General features: G+C 53.2%; 1 protein-coding gene across 2 annotated transcripts in view; it reads right to left on the bottom strand.

The window, feature by feature from the left end:
* The window catches only part of SLC6A2 (solute carrier family 6 member 2), a 52144-nt gene that overhangs the window by 31761 nt on the left and 1764 nt on the right, over nucleotides 1-18619 (bottom strand). The window contains exons 1-2 of one of the 2 annotated variants that reach the window (XM_090259436.1): nucleotides 4944-5003; nucleotides 4533-4857 (exon numbers count right to left, since the gene is read on the bottom strand). In XM_090259436.1, the coding sequence (XP_090115562.1) occupies nucleotides 4533-4806 (274 nt within the window). In that variant the 5' untranslated portion in view covers nucleotides 4807-4857; nucleotides 4944-5003. Of the gene's footprint in view, nucleotides 1-4532; nucleotides 4858-4943; nucleotides 5004-18619 lie in introns of those variants that run through there. The other variant, XM_090259437.1, reaches the window with a different exon arrangement.

Below are 18619 nucleotides of genomic sequence, written 5' to 3'. Positions count from 1 at the left end.
CATCTGGGATATAATACCTCCAGTAATGGGATCGGGACTGACATTAACTTTTACATTTTCTGCAATAGACTATGTTCTCCCTAAAGGGAGCGATGCCCTTTGTTCATCTTGGGAATTTTGTGAATGCTCTTTGGTTAAACAAATGGATGCCTGCCATGACTTACATGCAGCTAATGAAAGGCCCAGGGCCTTGCTCCATTCATGCTGTGACCTAACCCTTACTTAGGCAGTTGTGTTTGCAACCGCAGGGCAGGATGTAACATTTATCCCCATGAAATTCCATCTTGCTGGGAATGGCCCCTTCAGATCTTTTGGGCCAGCTCAGAGCAAGGCGACAAATCATGCTGGTGACCTCAGCCGGAGGTCTCAGCTGCAGCCCCCAGTGAGAGCCTCATTCCTGCAGAGTTGCCAGCAGAAGGGCCACACCAGCTGGTTGGCTCAAGAGTATCTGAGCTGAACTTGGCTTGGCAAGCCTGGGGTGCAGACAGCTCCCTTACAGCCAGGCCAGCTGCGAGGGCACTGAGTTGGCAGGCCCCTGCCCTCTGCACCAGCTACAAGCCTCAACAACCCCAGCTCCTTTGGCGCAGAGAGTTCCCAGAGGGCTGTGGGTATCTGAGACCCAGAGCTTACTTGCGGAAGGGGGAGAAGAACCCCTTGTGGGACCCAGAACCACATGGGGTGCCACGAATGTGAGGGAAAGGTTACTCCCTGTTCTCCAGGTGAGGAGCTACAGTGGGACAAGTTTGGGCTGTCGAACTATGGAGTGCTGCCTGACTCTTCATTCCTGATTGCCAGGCCCAAGGGTGGCTACGTCCATCAGTTTCCCTGCATTGATTTCCTCTTACAATCAGATATGCTCCCTCCAGAATCAGGGCCCTGCCCTACTCCTGGGTCTGGCCTGTGGTGAGAACCATTGAACAACACCAATAATGGCAACAGCTTCAGTTATTGAGCCCCTCCGATGTGCGGACACTGTTCTGAGTTCTTTGCGTCTATTCTCTGTGATGTCATATCACCCTGCGGGAAGGTACAGTCACTGTCCTTTTCTGCACAAGGAAACTGAGGTCCAGACTTGTCCAAGGCCACGTTTTCTGGAAACGTCAGGCCCGGATTCAAACCCAGGTCTGTCTGAACCCAAAGAGCTCTCAGCACGACCCACCTCAGACAAGAGCAGCCATTTGCAAAGGACAACTCACAATGGCCTCTTCCCTGGCAGGGGAGCGGACGTGGGGACCCCGTCAACTGGCTCGCTCCTCCCCGCGAACCAACACAGGCCAGGTGCAGGACCACGGGCGCAGAGGGACAATCTAGAATCCTGGAAACACAACCTCCCTGGTTCAGAAGGTTCTGGATGAAGCCCTGGAATCTTCGAGAGTGGCGCTCCCCACCAGAACCCTCCTGCACCTCTGCCCCCCAGCGGCTGCCCTACGGGAAGACATTCAGGCCAGCATCTTTCCCTGCAAGTCATTCAGATAATATTAGCCAGGGGCCTAAACTATCAGCCTCTTTATAGTTTCAAAAACAGCCACTGGCATGAACAACTGGACTTGGAGGTTACGGTGTTCATTCTGGCACCGGAAGAGCACACGGGTGTTAGACAACAGGGTAGTGCGTCCTGGCTTGAGTGCAGCGCTGGGCCGGGACAGGGCCGGATCTTGGGGGTCCTCTGAGCCCACCCCCAGCTGCCGCAGGGAACTTGGCCTCAGAGAGGGGTTGTGCCATACCCAGGCTTAACAAAGCTGGGGTTCGGACTCAGGTGTCTAGGCTGCTGGCACAATTCTGGGATCCCCACCGGCCAGCCCGCTTGCCCACCTGTGGGGCAGACTTCAGAATTACTAACTGAGCATTGATCCACAGGGAGCAACCAGGAGGTCTCAGTGGAGATAAAGCCCAGGAGGGGCCTGCTGAGCATCCCCCGGAGGGGCGAGGGGTCAGTTATTAAAGGCGCTGCCCTGGACTCGGAGCTGGGGGCTGCCCTGCTGCCGTGTGCCAACCATGCACATCCTAGCCAGAAGCTAACACTTCCCCACCCCTTAGCCAGGTGTCCAAGGTCTCCATGGCCCGGCCCCAACGTGTCTCTCCACCCTTATCTCTCCCAGCTTGCCCTTCAGCCTGCACTCCCGGTCTCTGATGTGATCCCACATGCATTCTTGAACAACTAGAGTATCTCTTTCCTCTGCCTGTCTCCCGAGGCTTGTCCATGTTCAGCCCACCCCCAGGGGCTGAGCTCCCACCACGGCTCACCGCCTTTAGTTTTTCCTAAGCAGCGCTTGTCACCCCCCATCCATTTCACAGGTCATCATAACGATCCCGAGAAGGAGCAGCAGCCACCTGCACAAAGGCCATCCTCTGTGCCAGGCTCCCTGTGGGCCCATTGAGTCCTTACTAGCCTCAGAGTTGAACACCATCATTTACATTGGACAGATGAGGAAACCGAGGCTTGCACAGTCACCCAAAGTCACCCAGCTAGCAGCTGCATCCAGGCTCCTGATGTCCAGGCTGTCAGCCCCACCCCCACCCCACAGCATGGGCGCCTCACTTGTTAGCTGCCACCAGGTGTTCTGCTATTTCTGGAGAGGGGCCAAGTCTTTGAGGGCTCCGGCCATTTCATGAAGGTATTGAGTCCACAGAAGTCTGCTGGGCACCTTCTACCACATTCCTGGGATTTAGACCTTATCTTGAGCCGTAGAAACATGAAAAGCCACATTCTCTGCTCTCAAGATGCCCCAGGCTGTTTGGGAGACAGAGTCGCCCGCAGACGCATGATTGAACACCTTGGGGTGGGCTCCGTGCAGGGCTAGCAAGCTCAGGAGAGGGGGCTTCCAGACAACTTCGCTTAAAATTTAGAATCTGTGACAGCTTTGCTCCATGTCGTGCCCTGGGCACCTGGTATGTCACCTTGCATACAGCATGTGCTCGGTCTGTGCTGGTGGTGACGGCCAAGTGCGCACATGGAGCCAGGGAAGCTCTGGGATACGCATCTAGCTGATGTGCCCTATTGACCATCTGGGGTGCCTTCTGTTTCCACACTTATAACAATGGAAGTGACTTGTAGCAGTGTGACAATGAAGCCCTTAGGTGACTAAAGCTCCTGGCAGGCAGAGGGGTTGGTTAATACGTCTAGATGACCCTGGCAGAGCCTCCATTGGGCCTCACACTGAGAAGAACCTGATAAATATCACACTGATTAATTGGTAAGTATCACAGATTAATGAGGGAGCCTTCCGCTGTCTAGAGACAAGCAGTCTTGGTCAGTCACTGAGGACCTGCATGGCCTAGGGTCTCTCAGTCTGTCTGTCATTCATCACCTCCCTGTTAAAATAACCTCGAATCTGCACTGCCTCAGTTCATGGGTCTAAAAGACCGTAAAACTTAGTCCTGACCAGATGCCCTTGAGAAGCCGCAGCTGCCACCCATGGGGAAGTTCACCTTTGTCTGGATCATGCTTCTCATTTCTCACCCAGAATGAGAACAAGCGTCTAGAGTATACAGTGAAGCCAAGAGCCGGGCCCAAGGCCCCAACGCCCAGTTCCAAACCCTCTCCCTGTCTCCCTCTCATTCCCCGGAGTCCCGAGCCAAAGCCCCTGCCAGCCAGGATGGTCCTGTGGGTAGAGATTTCCAGAGCTGGGCCTCCCTCACCAACTTCTGCCTCTAGGTTATTCCTTGCTGGGCTCTCCGCAGGGCACCTCTTAGCTCATCTCAGTAAAAGGGGGCAGGACCAAGTGGTTTGGGCTCCCAGGAGCAAAGGGCCTAGGGAAGGAGCTAGGGCCTTAGAATCCCGTATCCTGTCCCCTGGGTTGCTTCCCCCAGGTCTCTAAACTCTCATCCCAGAGCAGGGAGGGAATGGCACCAAGCAGGGAGAGAGTAGGAAGAGCCTGGCTGCTATTCCCAGGCCCCTGTCCTCCCCCTCCCCTGCCACATGGCCAGGACCCCAGTAGGTGGGGACTCTGTCCCAAACACCCAGGTCTCCTGCCTCCTAAGCCAGGCCAGCTCTTGGGATCTACTGACAAAGCCCTCCTAGGCCATGAACTCTGGCTCTGCTGGCAAAACATCAGCTGTGAGTGGAGTTCTCCCTGACACTAGCTTCTCTCTGTGTGTCTCTGTCCCCAGCCTGCAGGGCTTCCCAAGTGCCTTCAGGAAACCCAAGTCTGCTATCAAGCTTGGGGGTGCTGGGTTTAAGGACACCGTGCCTAGTTGTCACCTCCTGTGCACTTTTGGCGTCCCTTCCAGAACTCTCCAAATCTCCACCTCCCTTCCTGTGGACCACCAAAGGTCAGGGGTCCTCACCCAACCTGGTTCCCTTTCCCCCCTCTTCCATCCATGCGCCTCTCACTGTCCAAGGTCATGCCTCCATTTCCCTCTCGCACCGGGGACTCCGATGCTTTTTCTGTGAGCCCCGTCCAGTCCCTTCCTGCTCCCCAGACTTGCCCGTGCGCTTCCTCTTCTCCGTGTGTATCCCATCCCTTCTCCCAGTCATGGCTGCCCACAGGTAGCCTCCCAAGTCCAAACCCCCCGCCCGTCGGGGGGCTCACCGCCTCCGTTCTTGTAGCAGAGATAAGGGAAGCGCCACACGTTGGCCAGGTCCACCGCGAAGCCGACCACCGAGAGCAGGAAGTCAATCTTCTTGCCCCAGGTCTCCCGGGGCTGCTCGTCGCTGCCCTGGGACGCCAGGAGGCACTGGACACCATTGCGCTCTTTCACTACCAACAGCTCCGCGGCTTTTCGCGCCCGCAGGGGCTGCTCGGACTCGGGGTCCGACTCGCTGTTCTCTGGCTGAACCTGCGGGTTCATCCGCGCCAGAAGCATGAGTGCGGTTGGCGGGAGGGAACTCAGCGGTACCGGGAGCACGCCGAGGCTCTGTGGGATAAAAGGAAAAGATGCGGCCACTGAGCCATTCTGCCCTGGTGGCACCTCCCGAGACCTCCCGAGAACGCAGGGGATACCTCAGTCAGCGCGCGCTGAGCGGACGCAGAGTTCCCAGAAAAGGGCGCGCGTCTGTTGGAACAATTTGGAAACAGAGGTAGTGGCGCGCTGGACTGTGACGGAACTTAGAGGCGGAGACCGCTCCTGCCCGCCCTGTAGGTCGGGCTTGGGACCTGGCAGCCCTTCCCTCATTTGGCCTCTCCCTCTCCGTCGCAAATGACGGGGTTTGGACTCTCCTAGACAGAGGCTTCCCAGGGCGGTGACCAGCCCGATGCAGCTGGCTGCCCTCTTCCCCCACAGCCCCACCGAACGCGTTCCCCGAACGTGTACACCTCTGCACATCAAACGCGCTAGCACTCTAGCTCTGCGCGCCCCGGCCTGGGTCTCCCCGGCCCATTTAGCCGGGTCCCGCGTTCAGGGCGCACTCACAGGTCCGGCAGCAACGAGATCCCGGACGCCGTGCGCCCTGCCAGCCCGGGACCCGCCTCGCCTGGCTAGGCTGTGGGGCGCCGGCTGGGGCCAAGTTCCGCAGCGTGGCCTTCGGGCGCACCCCAGGAGCGCTGGAGGCGCGGGCTGGTTGGTTCTGGCCGCGCCGGACCGGGGCCGGGCTGGTAATGTAGCCTGCGCCCCAGGTAACGCGCCGATTGCATTAACCCAGCGCCGGGCCCGCTCCGTCTGGAGCCTGTTAGCTCTAATGGAGAGTGACAGCGGCCGGGAATGGGCAGGGGCGGGGGCGCGGCGCGGGCTCAGGAGGCGGCGGGGGCCCGGCTCCCAGCGCCTCGTGGATCTGAGCGCTCATTTCCTTTCCAGCGTGCACGGAGGTACCAGACGCAACCCTTGGGGCACCAAGCTCAGACCTCTGACCACACAAGAGAACGAGATTCCCAGAACCAGGGGCTGAGTCGCTTCTGCTAGGGGGCCGGGGAAAAGACTGGAGAGGGCAAACGACCCGGTTCAATACCAGCTCTGTCACCCGTCGCAGACTGCCCTGCTAGTTTCTCCATCAGCAAACGGGACCGTTCTGCTCCGTTCCTAGGACGTCCAAGTGGTGCTGGCGGGCCGCTGGGTGGGCTCTGTGGGGTTGGCTCAGGTGGAAAGGGCCCAGCCCAGCCCTTACTCCTACATCTCTGTTTGTAACGGGCAGGCTAGCGAGGCACTGAATGCTGTGGCCCCTGTTTTATGAGGCTCATTCATTCGCCCCTTCACTCCTTCATTCCTGTGTTTGCCTGCTACATTCCAGGCACTGTTCTAGGCTCTGGGGATACCTACCTGAAGAACTTACTCAAAACCCCCTGATATGCTGGAGTTTGCATTCTGTCAGGGCGAGACAGGGGAAAACACGAAACATAATAAATAAATACATGACCTGCCATGTGAGAAGGTGATCTGTGCTGTGGGGGTGGGGGTGGGCGGGAAGCAGAACAGCGTAAAGGAATGGGGGAGGGGTGCGTGTGGGAGCATGATGTTGCTGTTTGGTCAGGGAATTTGAGAAGGCAGCATTTAAATCAGTAAGAGTGGGCCCTGTAGACCTGCTATCCCTTCAGTCATCCACACACGCGTTTATCTGTTGGTTCGTTTATTCACTCATCAAACAGATGCTGATCACCTGGTAGATACCTGAACCAATCATGCCAGCTAGTGGGGCTGAGGAGATGATAGTTCCTGCCATCAAAGATTGAACAGTTCAGTGTGTAAAGAGTCAATCACAACCCAGTGCAGTCAGGGTTGGTTGTGGCCACAGGGGTATGGAAATTGGGTGGAGCTGAGTCAGCAATAAGGGGTAGGGTAGTGATCCAAGAAGGCTTCCTGGAAGTGGCAACACTCAAATAGTATGGGCAGGAGTTTTGATAAGCTCAGGCTTGCTGACCTCTAAACACTCCAAGCTCAAACCCACCTCAGGCCCTTGATGTTTGCTCTTCCCTCTGTCTGATCTCAAATACACCCCTCCCGACACATGAGCCTACTTTACTCCCTTCATTACATCACTGTCCAAATGTATGCTTGCTGGTTTAGTATGTATCCTCTTGGATGACATATGAGGTCCATGAAGGCAGGGACTTTGTCCTACACTACACTGTATTCCTGGCACCTCAGACACACCAAGGCATTGATTAGTACGCAAAATGAATGAATGAATGAATGAATGAATGAATGGGCCTACAGGGAGTGGGGGTCAGAGGGAACAGGGTGGTAAGTGTCCTTTGTGAAGGATGCGGAGAGGAGAGGGAGGTGACGGGTGTGTCCTGGTGGCTGATGACAGGAAGGGGCAGAAGGCCAGGGAAAGGAATGAGCCCCGGGCTCCCAACCATCAGGCTGCTTATTCCTCAGACCCAGGGTTTATCTTGTCAAGCCCGCGAGCAAAGCAGGAATGCAATCCTGTTTCATTTTTTCAGATCTGAGGATCCGCGGGACCTTTCTGAAGCTCCACAGGTTGCAAGTGACAACGCTGAGGTGAGGACTCAGGTCTCTTGGCTCCGAGCCCCTGTCCCCTCCACCAGTTCATGGATGCAAATGCTCAGAAGCTCCCTAGCAATGCTGTTCTCCTCTCCTCTCCCGACGCACAGCCCCGTCCAGCTGGTCCTGCAGCCCCCACCTCTGAGCGCCCCGTGAAGCCCCAGCCAGCACTCCCACTGCGGCCGCACCCCCTGCATCCCTTCGGAAGACCCTTGTCACTTTTCTTAGCCCCTTGGCTGGTCACCCACGGCCAGTACCTTTCCGGCCACTTAATATGCACCAGCTGCCAGAGCTCTTTCTAAAACTCAAGTCTGATCACCTTACTCTTCTGCCTAAAAATCCTTTGGGAGACAGCAACACATCAATATGATTTAATTAAACCCTGGATAGGAGGTAATCTTATTTTCTTCTTTATACTTCTCCTTATCTGCCAGCTTTTCGACAATGAACACTTGATATGTAAGCAATCAGAAAAAGATAACCCAAAATTTCTTTGAATCCTCGAATCTTTCCAAGATAATATCTAAACACCTTCAACAATTCAGACAAGATTCTGCCTGTCCATTTTACCCCATCTCTGGCTATTTTAATTTTTCCCATTCTTTCTACAAACCCTCTATAATCTCCAAAATATGTTTTATTCTCTAGCAACATGGGAAATATTCGACTACTAATAGTTCCCTGGACATTTTGTGCCTTTTTGCGCTTCTGGTTTTTTTTAATAAACTCTTTTCACCTTCCTCTCATCTACCTGGAGAACTCCTATTCATCCTTCAAAACTTTGGATGCCACTTCCACTGTAAAGCCTTCCCTGATAGCCACCTCCCACAACAGAGTAAACACTTTTATACTAGTTTGTATATTTGTCCGATAGTTATCCCTGGGAGTTCCCCACCAGCAGACAGCGCCTGGTATATGCTGTTACATAGCCTGTGCTCCAGAATTGTATACAAAATGGCATTAGAAGAGATCTCGATTGTGGGTTGGCTTTGGTGTCTTTGGATGGGGGCGGTTTATGTCGGATTCCTTCAGAAGCAGAACTGGAAGCAAAGAATTGAAGTCATTTATACAGGAGGCAGCCCTGGTATCCCAGGTGGGTGGGAGGCAAGGTCTGGCAGGAAAGGGGAGAAAACCAGGAGAGGGGAGGTGAAGGAGCAGTCCCAGCTGTGAGCTGCTGGACCTCTGGGAGACAGCATAAACCAAGCCTTGGCTGCCCCATTCCTGGGCAAGGACACTGGGGCACTTAATCCATTAAGCCTGCCCGCCGGTGTTTCCTGCCCACCTGGTGCATGGGCCCAGCACATTCCTGTCACCAACAAAGGCTTCCAGCAGAGCAACCGGCAGTAGGAAGCTCATGGGGCCGGGTCTTCATTGCCAGGAACAGTGGGTGACAATGACGAGGGGTGTGGGCAGGACACAAGGGTGGGAGAGGTGCCCCCCCCCCAATCCATGACACACACAGGCACACGTCAGAGGGCCAATCAGCAGGTCTGGAGAGTTCCACCTTATTGCTTCAGCGACTTCTGGGGGACAGCAGCGAGGATGCTCAGGGAAAGGGGTCCCTCTCTATCTCTGGTGTAAGAGCCACAGGGCCATGTGGCTTCTCTCTGTGCCCTGCGTCCTGCCCCTCCAGGTGGCCTGAGGGCAAGTGGGTGGGCAGGCGGCTGGAGCGTTATCAGAGCTAATGTGATCTCTGGGGAGGCGTCACTTCCACTTACCGTGGCACGTGGTGACACAGGCCATGGGCACAAGGGAATGGCTGGTGCTCTCAGTCCAGCTCTGGCCCTCTCCCCACAGATGCCAAGACCCTGATGCACGGAGGCTGGAGCACATTTGGAACCCAAGGGGCTGTGTCCTGGAAGTGTCTCTCGGAACCTGCGCTGATGGGGAGAACGAAGGCCAGACAGGAGGAGAGGTGTGCTTGCCTGTTTGCTTCCTTTCTTTCTCTCCTTCCTTTTCCTTGTTTTTGTTGGTTTTCTTCCGTGTTTTTGGATCAGGAGGTAATGTCCTTGCAGCTGCCGTGCCCTGGGGTCATTGATCATTGTTATAAATTATACTGCATTTACAAATAGCATACCAGTCTCCTCAATAAAAGACCCCCATAAGCTGAAATTAGTCTCCTTGGGCCACATCCCACTTAAGCTCCCAGGGCTTCCAAACCACTTAGATGTGACTCTGTCCTTTGACTTTCTCAGCTGAGGTCCCATCCCAATTGGCCGCTGTCCCAGGAGGCCCCAGGCTTCTCCAGGCTTGTATCTCCTTTATGCCTTCATCCCTATCAGCCAAGGAAGGACTTGGGGTTTTATTCTGAATGAGGTGGGGGCATTGGAGACAGCGACGGATAAGCCTGAACTTGGTGCCCAAAGGTCAGACACTGGCATTAAAAAGCTTTTGCCCAGCCCTGGCTGGTGTGGCCCAGTGGATTGAGTGCTGGCCTGCGAACCAAAGGGTCACTGGTTCAATTCCCACTCAAGGCACATGCCTGGGTTGTGGGCCAGGTCTCCAGTTGGAGGTGTGTGAGAGGCAACCACACATTAATGTTTCTCTCCCTCCCATCCCCTCTCTCTAAAAATAAATAAATAGATAAATACATAAATAAATACTTTTTTTTTTTTTTAAAAGCTGCTGTCCATCATCAACAGTGACTTTTACATCCTCTGCCTGGATCCAGCTACAGACTGGACACCTCCGCCTGGGTCATCACAGGCACCCGGGACTCCTCAGGTCCCGAGTCGATTTCCTGGCTTCCCCTCTGACTTGCCCACACGTCTGCTGCTCCTCCTCCCTCCTTCCAGGTAACGGTGTCCCCCTTCCAGCTCCTCAGGATAAAAACCTTGCAGTCAGTCCCGATTCCTCTTTCTCACAAAACGAGGAAAGGTATCCTTTTGCAGTTGGGCCAATGCAAGTCCAGCCCAGCCTCACAGGCCCCATGGGATGGCGGACGCCGTGGGATGGCGGATGTCGTGGGATGGCGGATGGACGAGGCAGGGACAGGGGAGGAGAAAACAGGAGGGGCAGGTGGGGTGATGGAAAGGGCACGGGGCTGGGAGTCCTTGCTCTGGGTCCGGACTCCTCTCTGCTGCTTCATGGCTCCGAGGGGAGGACCATGTCTGCCAGTGAGATGGAGCTGGACCACAGGAAGCAGAGAGGCAGATGGAAGGTGTGTCCGGAGAGGAGCTGGGGGTGGGGCGGGGAGAAAGGAGGTGCTCCAAAGGGCCTCAGGCTCCCGGAAGGGAAGGCGGACGCTCCCCTCTCCCTGTTAGCTTCCAGATACATCCATACATCCTTTGGCCTTCAGGAAGTCATGTGAGTTACGGTGACAGGGTCTCACACCTGGTTCACGTCCCTGTCCGGGAAAGAGGCTGGAGTGTCTGAGAAGGACTGGACCTCAGGAACCCCGTGCCCTGGTGCACTCTGGGAGCGGACCAGGCCCTCCTCAGAGAATTGGGTGAAATGTGGACCCTCCCAGAATACGCACATACTCCCAGCATTTTTAAATTCAGTGTAAAATTTACCATACAGAGAAAAGAGTATATGAACATGTATGAACAGTTTTAATACTATTAATGATATGAACATACAGGAACCCCGTCCCCAGAATAAGACATGGAGCCCTTCCAATCCCCTGGGAGACCCCATATACCCTCCCCTCAGCTCTTTCCTTCACCCCCCGCCCCCCACCGCCAACTGCATGGTAACCACTATTGGGAGTTCAGCAACTCTTCACTGTTTTGCTTTTCTTTACAGTATTAGTGCCTACGAATATACTCATAACAACACATTGTTTAGTTGTGTCCTTTGAGTGTACATAAAAGGAGTCACACTACTGATATTGTCCCATGATTTCTTTGGCTGAACGTAACCTTTTGGGGATTTGCCCATGATGATGCACTTGGCTGTAGTTCAAGTTTCCTTGTACAGTTGGGTTTGCTCCTGACCCCTTCATTCTGCTCCATCAGTTTGTCTGTCTGCGCCTGAGCAATCTCCCATTGTCTGAATGGACGTTACGTTCCCGGTACAAACCTGTGCTCACGAGATGAGTACGTTCTGGGATCTGGGTGCAGAACAGTGGCTTAGCTCACAGCACCCTACTGTACATTCAGAAGCTGCTAACAGAGTAGATCTCAAGTGTTAGCACCACACACACGCGACAGGAACTATGCAAGGTGACAGGTGTGCTAATTAATTCGGTTATGCTCTTTGTACCACAACGTATATGTATACCATATCATCGCGCTGAACACTTTAAATATATGCATTTTATTGAGGCAATTATAGCTCAATACAGCTGGGAAGACAACCAAACATTGCTTTCTAATATGGTTTCCTGTCTGATAGAGCAAGACGCTGCTGCTCTTTCTCTTTAGAAATGTCTTGGTAATGTTCTTTCCCACAAATTTCAGAGTCCGCTCTCCCTGCACCCCATGAAAAATCCCTTTGGAATTTCAATGGTGATTGCTTGGAATCTGTAGATCAATCTGGGGAGAACTGATGTCTTTACAGTATTCAGTCTTGCTCCCCTCCAAGAACACAGTACATGTGTTTGTCTTCCTAAAGGTGCACAGCATTTTAAATATAGTTGGAGGGGATTTGGCCGATTCTTGCCTGAAATCCGTCTCAGAAGCCCTTAAAATGCCTACCCGCTAGTCTCTGAGCTCTATTCTTTTTCCTCAAGAAACACTTTGCAAAGCCTTTGCCCATAATGCATATCAACCCCAGTGATTCTTACAACCAACTCCCCACCTCTTCCCAGTTACCTCTATAGTCCGCTGATATCTCTTCCTAGGAAACCGATCACCTTCACCGATTTCTACCGCCTGGACAGGCAGCATGGGGGCGGGGCCGCACGCAGGGACTGAGGAGTCACTTTGCCTGAATTTTTATCCCGGTTCCACCACTGACTAGCTGTGAAGTCTTGGTCAAGTTCTCCTACTGGGTCTCCTCATCCGCGGAATGGGGAGGATGGTGATGCTACAGTACCCGCGCCATAGACTCGTTGAGAGGTTGACGTGAACCAATACACGTAACGCACTGAGGACAGTGCCTGGTGTAGCGTGCGTGCTGCTGCTTCTGTGGTTGTTGGATTTCCCTGTGTCTGTGCGAGGCAGGAACGTCTCCAGAATTTTCAGTTAGGTTGATCAGACTTCCAAGTCCGAGACTGGGGTGAAATAGCCACTATTGGTTGGTATAACAATTATGAGCGTGGCCTGAAGAGTTTTAAAAAAAGTGTGTTCAAAGCCTGAGTGCACTGTTTGCTCACCAGGTGACCTTTGGCTTCTAAGCCTTGGTTTCCCCATCTGTAAAATGGGGATAACGTACACGTTTTGATAATCAGGGGGACAATAGGGAGGGCCCCATTTATCAAGGCCTCGTGATGACAGTGGCAGTCATGTTCCTGAAGGTCACTGCCACTTCCTAGAGACCCTTTGCCTCTTTGCTTTTCCCGCGCTCACGCCATTCTAGCCCATTGTTAAAGTTCAGTTTCCTGGGCCGCACCCCAGAAATGTGGATTCAGCGGATCTTCAGCGAGAACCAGGAACCTGCCTAGTTGCAGCCTGTTTCATTCCTGTTTAAATAAAACAATCCCTGTATCAGTGATTTCACATTTGCTAACCACAGCCTTGGGGAGCACAGCCGGACGATTTGCACTGGGTTTGCCCAACCTGAGCTCCTTCTTTCCCAGTGTGGGCACCTCCCTTTGGGCCGCTGACAGCCCTAGCAAGAGCTTAGCAAAAAGCTCGCGGCCACTTGCGGCCTAGGGGTCTGTTCTCTGGGAGGCGTGAACCGCGGGGGTCCCCTAGGGCACAGAAGGGGGAAAGGCTGCTCTGTGCTCACTGCCTAGGGGCCAGTCCTGGAGGTACCAGGAGCAGCCACAAACCCCGCAGAGCATGTGTGCGGGATGAGGAGGGGACAGAGAGGGGAGCTGCACCCTCATCCCAGCGATCCTCCGGAGGCCTCAGGCCAGGCTCATCCACAATGACGCTGGGAGATGCTGCTCCCCATCCCACCCCCCACCCCCCACCCCGTCTGGGCTCGCCCCCAGGGACCTGAGTCCATCAGCTGCTTAGAGATGGAGGTGCAGGCACAGTCCACACACAGGGGACCACACACAGACACACAGACAACACTTGCCTGAGGTGTGTCCTCAGGAAGCCTGCCTCCTCCTGCTCCTGCTCCCTGGGCCCCCAAGATGAAAAGCTGAGTGTCTTGGCAAAGGGGCGGCAGGGAACTAGCGAGCTGGTCTCAAGACAGTGATCTTCCACCCTCTCTACGGTAAACGCCATCACCCTGCCCTGATAATTTCTTAGGGGACTCGACCGCTTGGCCTCCCTAATGCGATGAGCAGGCAGAGTGGCACGCAGCTTTCATGCTGACTGCTTGGGGCTTCACATCCTGGCTCTGTCACTTAGCAGCTGTGTCACCTTGGGCTGGTGGGTGACTCTGCTTTCTCTTCTCTACAGTGAGGCTCCTCATAGCAGCTGTCCCCTGGGGCCGTTTTAAGGCTCCAGTGTGGTGTGACCCTGAAGTGCTTCAGCAGCGTTGGGCACACACTAAATACACCATAGATGCTTGCTGTGTACCTGGCAGTCCTGCCATTTATTGAGCATTTACTGGTTCCAGGAACTATGCTAAGTGTTACGCCATACAATACTCACTAGTATAATCTTCGTTTTACAGATTAAAGAATTAATGCTGAAAGTGATTCACTGTCTTGTCCAGGGTCAAATGGCTAGGGTGGGAGAGTGAGTAGGATTTGAACCCAGATCTAGGCTGCTCCCGGTTACACACTCTTAACCAGTGCTCTGCCCCAGTGGCTCGGTGGCTACCTGGCTGGTTGGTCCCCACCCTCTTCACCCCCCTCACCTCCTCAGCTGGCCCCTCTGTACTCTAGCCCCCCATTCTCAGCAGGCCCCTCACTTTCTGGGGCTGAGATCCTGGAGGTCGTGGCTGACGTTTTTCTGCACTTCAGCATTGCCTGTCTGTAGCTACCTTTTCCTCTGGCCCTTTCTCCCCGGAGGGGGAGTCCAGCTCTCTCCCAGGCTCCTCTCCTCCCAACCCGCCCACCTGGCTTTCCGAATTATGCTAATAGTTGCAAATGATTTTGCTAATAACAATCCCTCCCCTTTTCTCTCCCTGTCACCCACCCCACTCAGAATAAGACCTCCAAGCCACCTAGAAGCCAGGATGGCCAGAGCTTAGAGGGACCTTGCCGCTCTTCCCTGAAGTGGAGCTGCATAGCAGGTCGATGAGATGGCCGGTCACTGAAGACCACACAAGCCCTGCTTCCAATGGCTTTGAGTCATATAGGGAGGAAGTACGACCCCGTTTCCATGTCCTTTTAACCCTGATTATTGAAGGAGCATGGCTGGAGTGCCTCTCTATCGGTGGCTGATTCCCATTTCAACAGAGGGAAGCTGGGTTTGGGGGCAGAGTCTTCGGCCCATGGCCCAAGTTCATTTGAATAACAGTGTTTTTCCCTCATTGCACTTATTTTTATACTTCCCGTCTACTTATGGCATGTGATGCTGGTTTTTGAGTTATGATAGTGACATAAAGGCTTTTTCATTATTTATTACTTTTAACTCTATGGTTTAAATATTATGAAATATTTCAGACTTACATAAAGATATAGACAAGCATATAGCAAGCAACGAGCTGGTTTAAGACACAAAAACATTAGAAATGTAGTTGATGTCCCTGTGTGTCTTTGCTCCATTATATTCCTCTCCCTCCCACCTCCCCTGGCCAGGCACCATCCTTCCATAGTGTTGATTATTCCCAAACATGTATGTATGCTGTGTTCCTAAAATTATCTCACATATGTGTCTGTGTGTGTCTAGGAGGCGTAACACACACAGACATGCACTAATTCTAACTGCACTTTTTACCTAGCAAACACACCCATATAATCACCACCAGGGCCATTAAAAAAATGACCAGCCTCCCAGAAGTCTCTCTTGTACTCCCTCTCAGTTAACACCTCTCCCCCCTTAACGAAAGAAACCACTCATTTTTCTTGTCTAAACAATAGAAAGTATCATGTTTTGCGTGCATATTTTAAAGTTTATACAAATGGTATCGTTCAGCATGGATCATTCCGCAAATGTTCTTGAGATTTTTCCATGTTGATACTGGAGCTTCCTTTTTAAAACAAATGTATTTAACTAAGAAGAGCGAGTTGATTTAAAGGAAATGTCAAGTGCATACTAAGACAAGTAGAATTTGGGGAAGAGTGGCTGTAACTCACTACCTTCCTCTGTTACAGGTGTGAAAACTGAGCCCAGAGGGAGGAAGAACATCCCCCTTGGGTCACTTTGCATGCTGGTGGCACAGTTGTGACCAGGGCCCCAGACCCAAAGTCCGGAAGCCAGAGACCTTTCCCACCAAGTCCTGTTGGCAGGAAAAGGCCCCCCTGCCACCCCTCCTCACAGCAACAGATGTCAATTCTATTTCCCTGCCAGGGTAAGTCCCTAACCTTGAACTTCAGAAAGTAAGCTGTTCTTGTTGAGTTGATTGTTTTAGAATTAAGCCTGGGACTGGGGCGGTGTGCTGTTGGGGGCAGCAGACAGCTGTCCAGCCTTCAAAGTTATGACAAGTCTTCCACTTGGCAGCCCACCTCGGTGACCTATATTTTAATATGTGCTATTAGATTAGTGCTAATGAGACATCTTAGGGATAAAAGAATTATGCTCACTGCCCGGGATGTGGTAAAAGTACAATTGAATTAAGGGCTGAAATCGTTTAGGACTCTGCTAGACAACCTGGCCCCCAGGCTGGGCCTGAATGGAGATATTAAGCTTTGGAAATTACACAGAAAAAAAAAAAAATAAGTATAATTGATCTAAGGTAACTTCACTCGTCTAAATTAAATAATGTGATTGTTCCAGGCAGAAAGGATCGGGCTGAGGAGCCAGATGGAAAAGGCTCCCTATCTGCAAACAAAGTTATAAGTGAAAGCCCTAGGGAATTGACTTTTCCCCAGTGAGCTGAGCATCCCTGGATGGCTCTGAGGCCGCTTGAACATTAGCATGGACCTCCTCTGGGCGTCACAGAACCTGAGGTTGGGCAGGGACCCCCGACCACCGGAGCTGATGCTGCTCAGCCCCTGCCCCTCCCGCCCCAGTACGGGGAGCCCTCTGAGGCGGGCTTTCCAGGGCCTCCATGCTTGCTTAGAATAGACTTCTCTGCAGGTTGCTGGCCGTCTGGAGCACCAAAGGCCAGCGCAATCCCATATCCTGGGACCAGCAGCCTCCACCCCTCCTGTGCCTACCATTTACCATCGCACGGTTGTATGCCAAGTGCCCACCTCAGGCGGGTTCTTGAGTCAGTACGCTGCGGGGGACTCGAGGGCTGAAGGAGAGACGTGCTCTACCCTTCTCTGGCCTAGCTATTTGCATTCCACCAACGCTTTGATCGCTCCTAGATCACCTGGGACAACGCTCGTCCTGGTGCTGCTTATAAAGTGGCAGCAGCGGCCTGCTGTCCCAAACCTCCCAGGCAGGGCTGGTCTTGCACCTGCGGACCCCTCACCTCTCCACCTAGACAGTCAGCCTGCTGGCAGCTCCCTGTCCCCCACCCCCAGCTCCTGTCTGTCCTATCCTTAGGTGACATAGCCGGCTGTGTGGAAAGTAAGACCTGGGGACTCCCCAGCGCCCCTAACATGCTCCCAAATATTGCTGCTTCCGATGCCTTAAGACCCATAGTTAACCCCTTTTGTTTTAACTGTTGCCCTCTTTAGACTAAACACCAGCTAGAATATGTAGATACAAGAGTGCCTTGTCCTTCCATTCTTTCTGTTTTTCTTTTCTTCATTCCTGCTATCACTTCCTTCCTTCCTTCCTTCCTTCCTTCCTTCCTTCCTTCCTTCCTTCCTACAAGTGTTTCCTGAGCGACTATTATGTGTCAGAAACAGTTCTATGAGCCAGGACTATAGCGGAAAACAAGACAGATGAAGTCCCTACTTAAATTCAAGCAGGAGGAGAAGTCTAGAAACAAGCAAATAAATAAGATATCAATGGATATTGATGAGTGCTTGATGTCACTACCAGAGTGGTGGGTTAACTTAGAAAGCCCCGAAGGGCCCTTGGCTGGAAGCCCCCTCGGAAGCCATCCAAGGTGAAGGACAGAGCAGAAGATAAGCGGGACTCAGCCCCACAGAGAGCAGGGAGCGGGGCGGTTCCGGCAGAGGGCACGATGCGGTCGGGGGAGTGAAGAGATTTTCAGGCACCATTCTGGTCACACTGAGGAGGATGGTGTTCCTCTCAATACAGTGAGAAAGCCTTCGAGGGCTTTAAAGTTGTATTGCAAGGGTCTGTCTGGCCCCCTGAGGGTAGAGTGGCGGGCCGGGGTGGCTCAGGGTCCCGGTCAGGAGGTTCTAGAGGCCCCAGGAGTGAGGAGGGAGCGGCGAGGAAGGGCGGAGACTCTCCTCCCAGGCGACAGGAGGGGGATTGGCAGGAAAGCAAGGGCTGGTTGTGACGAGGACTCTGAAAGAGCAGTCTGGGGACACTTCCTGATTCTGAAACTATATAAAGAAGTACTTAAAGAGTAAATGGACGTGCCCTGGCTGCTGTGGCTCAGTGGATTGAGCGTCGGCCTGCAAGCCAAGTGTCACTCGTTCGATTCCCAGTCAGGGCACATGACTAGGTTGCATGTCAGGTCCCCAGTTGGGGGCGCGAGTGAGAGGCAACCACACAGTGATGTTCCTCTCCCTCTCTTTCTTATTTCCCCTCTCTCTAAAAATAAAATAAACAAACAAACAAACAAATAATTAAAAAATAAAAACTGTTTAAAAAAATATAATAATTAAAAAAAAAAGAGTAAATGGATGTTCTCTCTCTAGTTATTTCAGATGTGACTGCCCGGCTCCGAACACCGCCCGACTTGCCCAGTCCTGCTGGGACACCACCTTGCGGCCTCTCCCTCTGTCCTTCAAAGTCAGACAAACTGGATGACCTTCCAAGGCTGCCAGCCCCAGAACTGCCCGTGAATGGACCTGCTGTCTGGATGGGTCTGCAAACAGGGCAGAACACAGGTTTTGATTGTTCTTAAGGATGTCCCCAAACCTCACCCTGTCAACAAAAAGGTGACCTTTGGTATGTCAGGCAGGAGAAACCTCTATTCCTCAGACGCCAGTTCTGGAATGGAAGAGACTCCCGTCTCAATGCCCAGCAGAAGCTCTGACTTCAGCATGTGGACTCTTCCTGCTGGCTCAGGGGAGAATGTGAATGGACCGTCGCACAGC

Source organism: Furipterus horrens, unplaced genomic scaffold (assembly GCF_987537825.1).
Source record: "Furipterus horrens unplaced genomic scaffold, mFurHor1.1.pri manual_scaffold_13, whole genome shotgun sequence".
In the NCBI taxonomy this organism is placed as follows: Eukaryota; Metazoa; Chordata; class Mammalia; order Chiroptera; family Furipteridae; genus Furipterus; species Furipterus horrens.
This window is presented reverse-complemented; position numbering and strand designations above follow the sequence as displayed.